The 10,441-nt window shown below is 40.3% G+C and overlaps 1 protein-coding gene across 1 annotated transcript; it reads right to left on the minus strand.

The window, feature by feature from the left end:
• Window positions 1-2,497: 2,497 nt before the first annotated feature.
• Window positions 2,498-9,556, minus strand: senp1 (SUMO specific peptidase 1). The gene is made up of 18 exons (XM_077551168.1): window positions 8,919-9,556; window positions 8,782-8,840; window positions 8,515-8,699; window positions 7,998-8,073; window positions 7,708-7,861; window positions 7,484-7,628; window positions 7,284-7,399; window positions 6,804-7,027; window positions 6,661-6,724; window positions 6,415-6,453; window positions 6,244-6,328; window positions 6,010-6,150; window positions 5,709-5,840; window positions 4,857-5,060; window positions 4,698-4,777; window positions 4,497-4,581; window positions 3,685-3,780; window positions 2,498-3,608 (listed from the first exon to the last, which is right to left on the minus strand). Exons 1-18 carry the CDS (start codon window positions 9,056-9,058, stop codon window positions 3,546-3,548), a joined length of 2,088 nt encoding a protein of 695 aa, XP_077407294.1. The 5' UTR covers window positions 9,059-9,556; the 3' UTR covers window positions 2,498-3,545.
• Window positions 9,557-10,441: the final 885 nt, after the last annotated feature.

Consider the following 10,441-nt stretch of genomic DNA (forward strand, 5'->3'; position numbering starts at 1 on the left):
AAGCACGACTCCTGATCTGGAATCAATTCTTTGTTTTGTCTATACATTTACGCTAAGTTCCCGGCAGCCACGTTTGCCCAAAATGTAGATTTTAGACTTAAAACAACAACAACTGATTTCTCATTGTTATGAGATGACAAACAGCCAAATTGTGTTTATCCCAGTGTTTAACCTTTAGATGGCGCCAAACACACAACAATTAAAGCTTTCAACAAATATGCACTAAAATGCCAGGATGTAGACAGCATCAGTAGACACCAGTTTATAATAGAGTTTATCAGAAAATAAATAAATAAAAGATTTATGTTGAGTAAGTTTGCGCTTCTCTTCTCCATATGACTGTCCTGTTTCGTGCATGTTGCTGCCGCGGCTACTGTGAACTTAGCGTAAATGTAGCGTTAAGGTTTAGATGCTACAAACAAACTTACCTCATCCACACAGATTCAGTTTTGTATAAGGGCTTACAGGCAATAAGCAGTTTTCGTAGGCTGTTCACAGCTGGTACTGTGTCAATATCCTGTATGCCGTCCAAACTTTGCTAATCCAGTCCAAGGTCTGACGATCTATGCAATTAATTTATTGTCCTTACAAATGCAATACCTACACCTCCAAAAAAAAAAAAAAAAAAAGATGACCTCACAGTGAGCCTAGAAGGGCACGTTTAGTACAATGACAAATAGAGGCTGCATAAAAAAGGGAACTTGTGATGGGGTTGTTGTTGTTGTTGAAATGCTCGGACCTGGATGACGTCGGGTCTTTTACCATCCACTATTGGCAGTTTTGTTTCACTAAGGTCACTCATGTCTTGTGTGCTGTGTTGTTTTTCTCGTCCTGTAATTGACCTTTTGCTAAGCCACACCCCGGACACGCAGACTGGCCAATCACAACAAAGGGGCAATTGAAGTCATCTCCGTGAACCATGAAGCTGCTCCCGCTTGCTTTCAGAGCCAAATTCCACATCGCGGTAATGCCTTAGATCCACCGGAACGATGGATTTGATTGGCTGGCTTGTAACGGTCATGTTGTTGGTTATGTAGAACCACTTGGAATTATTATTATTATTAATTTTTTTTAGCAATATCACATTTGGAGCATTTTATTGCCGCTTTATGTACAGTCATTCCATTTTTTTGTGTGTGATTTTCAAAATGTTGAGGTGGTTCACTGGGACTAATGAATGGTTGCTGCTAATTTTGGATGGCTCCGCTTTTAGGAATCTTTTGCCACGTCAAATATTGGGGTCAGTTCACATTTCAATTTGTGTTTGTGCCATGATGCCGCTCTTTCCATCCGCCCCTTGGGAGAACCCCAACAGCTATTGACTTTGACGAACTGTCCTTTTGTAAAATAAATGTTGACCTCCACCAAGGAGGCATATGTTTTCAGCCATGCGTGTCAATGTGTCTAATTTCAATCTCATTTTTGTAGCAGTGTCATCTCTCTGGGCCACATTTGGATTTAATTTCCTCTAGTTCTGCCAGGACACATGAACGGGTTCTTGTGTATATGATATACTGTAATGGTTGGGAGGGTTACTTTTAAAATGTATTCCATTACAGTTACAAGTTACCTGCTAAAAAATGTAGTTAGTAACGTAATCCAACTACCATAACATTAAATTAATTTAACATGATTTTGGATTACTCCAATACAGAGTATGCTCATGAAGACAAAATAAAAATAAATATCACCACAATATATATTCTATACAATGTGCCCTTGCTATTTGCGGGGGTATTAGAGACCCGGGCAGCCTGCAAATAGCAAAAATCCTTGTGTGATTAAAAACCATGTAGGCTATAGATGGTTGGTTGGTTGGTTGATTGATGTCCATTTGCTGATTTCGAACTGTCACTGAAAGCATAGATAGATAGATAGTCGTCCAATGAGGTTGACAATGTGTGACATCAACTGCAAAATTAACTTTTATCCCAGTCACAAGTTTAACCGTGTATATGTTGTGTATGGTGTTTAAATAGTGAATTGGTGGGAGGAAGATTTGTTTGTAAGGTGTAACTCACGTTATGGTTGTAGGCTAGCGGGCTAGCTAGCAAGAAGCTACAGCGCGTAGCATGCCGCTGGACTCTCAGCTCAAACTTTCGCTCCCAGTAAATTCCAGTGAATAGCGGTCGCATTTCCTCCTCCCGTCCGTGAAGCTTTTTCAAACTGCCCTCGTGTGGAGGACACGACTAGTCAGTTCATTTGTCCCCACCTACCCGACATCTAGCAACGGTCCCACTCGCGCGGGCGGGCGTGCACGCGCTCGCTCTCTCTCTCTCTCTCTCTCTCTCTCTCTCTCTCTCTCTCTCTCTCTCTCTCTCGTCGTAGAAATTGTAATCCCCATTTTAAAGAAATGTACCTGTAATCTGATTACATATTTTTCCTGTACTGTAACTGTAAGGGATTAGTTACATTTTGGGGGGAATCTGACTACGTAACGGCGGTACATGTATTCCATTTGTCCCCAAGCTTGTAAAAAAAAAAAAATGCTTCAGACTTAAGAACCATACATGAGAATTTATTACAAGAGACTTCTTACATAAAAATAGGAAGTACAAAAAAGTTCCAAGATGACATTTAAAATATATACAAAGTTTGAAATATATTTATTTATACCAAAAATCTGTTGACTCACACATAAAATAGATTTTGAACCTTAATTTACAATCTTTTAGCAAGACTCATGAGTGAGGAAATTACGTTTTTACCCTTCCTTTTTCATGTGGATATTAAGACGAAAGCAGATACTGTACTTGTTCACATGCTGGTCAACAGCAAACCAAAGCAGAATTCCAAGTCATCCTCCAAGGCAATTCAAAAACCTCTGTGCATTTTAATCAAATTACAAAAATAATTATATTGTTTAATGTAAATATGCATATTACAAGAAGCAAATAACATACATTTGCGGCCCAATACAAAATTTTTGACCCATTTTGCTGGCCAGAAGCATAACATACACACACTTCTCTCCCACAAAAAATGTGCCTGCTTCAAATTCAACGCTGTAACTGAAGGTGGTGAACGAGATTGACTTTGCTGACAAAACCTGCAGCATTTGAGGTACTATTTGAATGCTCCATGTGTGAGCCAACAGTCACAATAAAACCCCAAAGTGGGCCTGAGGAGTTATGCACCTGATCTCTCATTAAGACAGTCAATTGTGCGGGAATCTTTTATCCACATCACATATCAATATTGAACTTACTTGTATCAAATGTATTCACTGCTAATCAGACAAGAAATGTCATTATGTGAAGATCTTTTTTTTTTGTTTTTTGAAATGGCAGAACTCAAACATGAGTTCCATGATAAAGGCTGTCATAGCTTGAAAAGACTAAGCTTTTTTTTTCTTTCTTAGACCTAAACATAACTTGAACCCTGGTGGAGGACGGGGTGGCAGTGCTTGGTGCTCCAGCAGCATCCTGTAGGCCAAATTCTGAGAGCCCTCTGAAGATACAGAGTTGCAGGTTCGGTCCCTGATCCGATGGGCTGGTGTTGCAATGCTTTTGGCAAGAAGTCTAAAAACGTGTCCTGCAAAATTTTCATAACAGCTTCCGATTCACTATCTCCCAAACCATCCTCCTCCTGAAATATGGCATCTGCTTCTGCGAAGACAACGGCGAATATATTCAGAACTGGCTCGCTGTCATGATGCTTCCGCACAACAATGCTAGCACATACCTGTGTGAACGTGATGGGCTTGTCTTTGGTAATGTAATCTGCATATTTGCATGTGAACATTCCGCAGTCACTGCCGTTCATCTGCTGTGGGATTTCCTGTGAGGGCAAAGGATGAACATAAATGATAATACTGTCGATGCAACTCCTGGTCATGAAAACTTGCTAGAAAATTTCCACTCCTTATGGTAACCTCTGCAGATGGACTCTTTATTAACTGCATTATTGTTTGATTAAAAAGGCTTCGCACTGTAGCTCAAACAGGTAACATGAATGAAAAATATGCAATTTTGAAATGTTGTCATCAGCTCAAAAGAAGTTCACAACTAGCATAGGAAGAGCAGATTTATTATTGATTATGATATGATTATGATACTATTAAAGAATAAAGTATTAATTATCAATTAGGTTTAAAGTTGTTATTCAAACACTACACTCTCGCGTTGATTTCCTCTTCCCTGTCGATGTCTCTCCCAATGATTTACACATGTAAAAATTTAGTAAATCAAACAAACAGGGCCATTGTGGTGACACTGGATTTGAAGCAGCTGTGCTTGCTTTCCCCCCAGTGCATGTAAACCAGCAGAGGTGTCTTACTGCCACCTGGTGTATTGGAGTTTAACTACCAGGAAGAGACACATTGGCCTACAGTGACACCTGGTGGACAAACTGGTAACACGCTTTCAATTCACTTGGGAAATTTGACAGTTGAAGAAAAATTCCCCATAAGCATCAGTTAAAAAGACAAACAAACAAATGTCTCGGTCCTGGAAAGTACACTTATTGGTCTCAACCTGACTACATGCAGAACTTACATTGCGCTTTTTGCTGTGTAAAGTCCAGCCTGTAGTATCCAGTTTTTTGCCCTTTTTGTCTCTGCTTTCTTGTTGCAGGTAATCACTGGAGACAATACACTGGATTAGTCTTGACACTCAATAGCATTAAAAAAAAAAAAAAAGTCAATATGCAGAAGAAGAAAAAGTATCTCCCTTCAACAGTATACTTGTTGAACTTACAACAACAGTTTGCATGCTTCATCATTGTTTCCTCCCATAGAGTCAAAATACGTGACAGCCTTTTTACGGAAATCCACCACCTGAGAAAAAGAGTTGAATGACGCTTCCAACGTGCCCAACGAACCTTAGTGGGGGGGTTAAGATTCTAGTAAGACTTACAGAGAGGCACCAGTGCATTCTCAGGTGGACAGGAACCAACAGGATGTCTTTGGAAAAGATGTCCATCTTTTTGGTCCAGCGGCGGACGGCGGTGTAGCCGCTGCTGCGCAGTTTGGGATAGAAGAAGGTGCTGAACGTGTTGACGGAAGGCAGCTTGGGGCTCTTGCTTCGCTCCACCAGCAGATTCATGTAAAAATTGATCACCTGAGAAAAGGATAGACAAGGAAGTTACGATTTTACTGGACCAATCCAACATCGAAGGATAGCTCCAGTCCACATGTAACATTTCATCTATTTATTTAATATTATATTATTAAATGTTTTGTTTTTATTCAAAGTAAAACTGTTGAGCCAAGACGATCAATTTAGTTGTAGATGTCCGGAGTACTTTCTTTGCAGATTTGGGAGAGAATAGTTGGGCATCTCCAACTACACAACAATTTGTCTGTTTTATTACAAAAAGGAATTACTGAATACATGATGAGACTTAAAAAATCATATTTCTCTTTTTTCTTATTCCTAAGAATTTTGTTACTGCACTAAGTTTACTTTTACTTTTCTAGATTTTAGTTATTTAAGTTTATTACAAAAAGGAATTACTGAATACATGATGAGACTTAAAAAATCATATTTCTCTTTTTTCTTATTCCTAAGAATTTTGTTACTGCACTAAGTTTACTTTTACTTTTCTAGATTTTAGTTATTTAAGATGAGATATTTAAATGTCATTTGTATGGATAGATTAAAATCAAGTGACTCGGATGCACACGAAAAAAGGGCGGACATTCTGATTGAAAACATTCTTTTGGTAACAAACGCCTCGGCGTGTTGTTCAGTCCAGTCTGAGCTCACCTCATCGTTTAGCCAGCTGAGGCCGCCGAGAGTCCGCAGATCTTTGCGTGTCAGGCTGAGACCGAAACCCTCACTGAAGACTTCATCAGGACACCCGTCTCTTAACACCCTGTCCACTTGTGCCTCCATTTCCTGAGCGGAAAAGAGCAAAAAGCTCAAGTAAGGCAGTAAACAAGTCTAAAAAAAAAATGACAATAATAGGCATTTGAAACTTAGATTAGAGTTTTTATTTTCAAAGCGTTAATTTGATACATGTACTGTACATACACACACACACACTACAACGTGCAGGTAATCATACCTCTGTGAGTTCTGGGAATTCTGGCTTATCGTCCAAAGACTTGCACTCTTCTATAACTAGAGTCAAAGGAATCTCCTTCTCCAAAGGAACTCGAACATGAACCTCCACATCCGTGCTGCGTTGGCCTCCTTCAGATAGGCGCTAAAAGCCAATGGCAACACAAGTAGGTGACATCCAAAATGGCCGACTAGCAACCTGAGTGAACAGCAGTCTGACACTGTGTTATGTAATCACCTGTCGCAGCAGCTGGGCAGTCAAAGCCTCCTGCTCATCGATCTGTCTTCGCCTTTCTCTTGCCCGAGAGTCATAAATACTTGTTCTAAAGTCACAGGATGCGATAAACAATTTTTCAAATGTCTAAAAGAAGCATATTGACCACAAATAAAACATAACTTATTTACTTACAATTCTTTAATCCACAACTCAGCTTGGAAACATGGCATGCTGGGAAGAAAAGAGAATGTTGTCATTTCCAACAACATTACATGTGACCGGATTTTAAGCCTTTAATTAGACAAGTGTGATTATTCGTATAATACATTCATAATAAGAAACGACAGTGGACATAAAATTAGCAGCTTTAACAATGATGTGTAAGACATCTTGTGTATCATTTCATTTCAGTTTATTCATATTGAAATAAATCCAAACCTTGTGGCATCTTGCTTTGTACTCTTTTGCTCATTTACAATAATAACAGAATCGCCATCATGGCCTGTAAGGCAAAAGAGAGTCAATGTCAAATGTATTGAACAATTCAATTGAAAGTCAAAACAAGACTGATGCCAATTTACCTGATGATTGAGTATCCTGAGAACAGGTGTCCAGCACAGCGGATGGGGATGGTTGACTGGAGCTGAGGTCAGCGGCCACCGGGCTGGGAAGGTTACTGGAACTCGGGCTGGACGCCCCCCTGGAGCTGGGGGGGCTGCTGGGTTCTTCGGATGTATCCCCTGCTGCTGAACTGGCGAATGAAGAGAAGTGTAGCAGTCTCCGGCTGGGGCTCAGGAAGCTGGTGCTGATGAGAATGTAAAAAGGATGACTTCTTTCTTTTTTTATATATACTGGAAACATTTATCAACTATATAACTGTGGAGGTATATACACAAGACTAATTATAACCAACAAATCCATGTTAATTCTTTAAAATGTGAGCACTTAATCCGTTGTTGACCATTAAGTTACGCAATTGTGTCGTTTCGGGTTGAGCACGTTTCAGTTCTGGGTTTGACATGTTGATAGGTGACAAAAAGTATTGGCGCATGCATACGTACAAATCTCTCTGTGACCTCGCGATGGAATGCGAGTGGCCGTTGAAAAGACAAGACTGACTGCCCGAGACCATGGTCAGAAGCTGCCTGTATGCTTCCTTCTCCTCTAAATGAACAGACTGGACAAAATGTGATGAGCCAACAGACCTTGAAACAACATCACCAACAAGTGACTAGAATGGAATGTTGATGTAACGTCTCACCTCCTGTGCTGTGCAACGGGCTTTGGCCTGGTGCACGTGACCCGCTGAAGTTCTGCGTGACGGCCTCTGTGGTACTTTGATTGGAAATGTCTTGTCATACATGCTGGTGCAGGAGCTGCTTGTTGTGGACCCTCCACTAAGCACGCTAAACAAAAAGAATACATGTATCTAACCAAATGCGAGAGCTTATACATACTATCAGCTACGGCAAATGTTTCTCATACCTCGCTGTGCTGTACTTTCTGATGTTTATGGGTCTGCCGAGCCGAGCAGAGGGGGGCAATTTTGGTGTGATGGTAGGCGGCGAGCTGCATGGGTGCCCATTTATTTTTGGGACTTCCTGATGTGTTGGACTCATGTGCACATGTCGCCTACAAACTTTACATACCCAAACAAACTAGTTAATAAATAGCCACTGTAGGGTTAGTAGGTGCATAGTTGAACATGACAAAAAAATATACTTTCCAAACAAAGCTTAAAAAACCAAATGCAACACATTGGGAAATAAACTCACCTGATTTGGGCATTTTCCATTCCAAAGTTGTAGCAGGAGCAGCAAAAGTCCAATCCGGGGATCTTACTTCTGAGTTCTTGAGAAAATAAGACAGTATAAAATGTTGGTTTTGATGGACTTGCATTAAGTGATTGTTCATTGTGACCCCTTTATAGAAACCCTCAGAAATACGGCCCGCACAAGCTTAATGTAAACAGTAGTTCTTTAACTTTAATTTTATTTCAGGTATTAATGAGAATGTGTGTCCATATACTGACAAGTATATATCCTGTGTATGTGGAACTTTTTCTTAGTCCCATGGCCCCAAAAATCCCATATTGGTCAAGCTCTATGAAAAAAAAAAAGCAGCAAGGTTTCAAATTTGGTGATTGTGCTTAAATTGTAACCTAGCTCCACCCTGATAACAGCCATGTTAGATGGGACTCACATTGAACTACTACTTTAATTGTCCGGACAAATGAACTTGATTGATTGCCCAGCCCAGGCTACTTGTGTGCACCCTAAATTCTTGACTTACAGAAAGAGGTGTCCATCTTGCTGCTGATGTTGATGGCTGTGACTGAAGTTCAAGAGGGTGACCAGAGGCTGCAGGCAGTATGTTTGTCAAGGTGGGACTCACACTGTTCTTCATCCATGTCGCCACAGTGGAGCTACGATTCTTTAGTCCTTCAGCTGCGATCTTGACAGTGTCAATCAGATCTCCTAACACAAAAGCAAGAGTGTTAGTGGAGTTGAAAAACAAAACAACAATGCTGATAATGGCTAATGCGGTGATCCAAATTACCCATTCGAGATCTTTTAGCTGTCAGTTCATGTTGGTCGCCTACATGTCCGTCTTTGTCGCTTAAAAAGAGTGATGCAGGTAATTAGACAACAGAATGACCGATGAACGAAGTGACCTAGTGATCAAATAACACTTACCAGTCAATCCGTCTTTTCCGTCTCAATCGAATGTCATCATCTCCAAGTGGCTGGTCAGTATGAGACGGTTCCACTGCTGGAACACCATTGCGAAGACTGGCAACGCTCGACTCTACCCATTCGTACAATTTATTCAGCATGGTTTTAAGTTTGCTAAATCACGCCACCGGTTTAGAAATAAAAAGCTTCGAGTGCCGTCTAGCGGTCTTTGGAGCCAACACAAATGAACCTAGCGCGAGTCATTCGAGCGAGACGGTTTTAAACGGGGCGAAAGTTTCCACTGACCGATAGTTAGCTAACGGACACTTCGCTAGCCTAGTTGCTAGCAATGCTAACGAGCTTGCTAGCCAACGTTGTTAGCAACGCGGCTAATTTACAGAACTATGTGTAAATTACTACAGGGAGGCGAGAGGTGGCAATAACTGCATTCGGAATGCACGTTATGGTGTTGTGTCTCACACGAAGCCGTTTAGTATCCTTAACGACACGTTATTTGGCGAAAAAACTCGTTGAAGACTACTATCTCCCGCTTCTTCCTCATTCAAAACCACAACATGGCTGAACGGTGCGTTCCACTATTGGAAGATTCGATTGGATAGCTGGACGACGTGTAAATGACTATGTCGCCATATTACTGGCGGGTGCGGATCCGGAAGTGAGCTTTTGATTTTGACGTCACAGTTACCGGCGTCGATCGTGACATTTTTTCTTTCGACTACGTGGAAAAACAAACTATTTTTGTAAACAGATAGCCGTAACTGGAGGGAGGGGGCACACGAAGTCCCAGTAGTGTTTCCCAAGTTTCCCAATCTATATTGAGCCACACAAATTAGTAGAACAAAAATACATTATCTAGTTTACAGTAGCCTACATAAATAATTTACGGATCAATTAAGTGATTTTTTTTAGCAGCACACAGTAAAGAAGCACAGCACATTGGCTGGTAATCAATATTCTGTTTTGTTGTTGTTAATGTAATTCCAGTGAGTTAATAGACCCTACGAAACCACGTAGGGCCTATTTAACTGTGAAACTAAATTTAAAACGAAAAATCAAAGTGGCAAACGGTTGTGAACTCAAGCAGTACACGTCAGTGGCCTGTTTTAAATTGTGAACTACTTTTCAAAAAGTTTAACATCAGAAATTGGTTATTTAGAAGCTCAGAAAACAAAATACAGAAACGGGATGTAACCAAGTGGTACATGCAAAAATAAGTAAGGCACATTCAATCTAAAGGGGAAATGTAATGTAATAAATACAATTATTGTGCAGTTGAATGCAATAGTAGCTAAGGTAGTCAAATCACATATATGCATAGTGCAAATTATAATGACAAGCATAAAAAAAGTGTCAAACATACGTCATATGAGATAACCATGACAAAATCTTCCAAACTAAATATGCAATGAACAGAGCATACAATTAACCAATAACAGCAGTATTCAATAAAAGTCACAAATATTTTTAAAAATATTTTGACAGGGGATTCGAATCCCGGATACAAGCGGCCTAAATGAGTTTCC

This window comes from Vanacampus margaritifer, chromosome 1 (genome assembly GCF_051991255.1).
Source record: "Vanacampus margaritifer isolate UIUO_Vmar chromosome 1, RoL_Vmar_1.0, whole genome shotgun sequence".
Classification (NCBI taxonomy): domain Eukaryota; kingdom Metazoa; phylum Chordata; class Actinopteri; order Syngnathiformes; family Syngnathidae; genus Vanacampus; species Vanacampus margaritifer.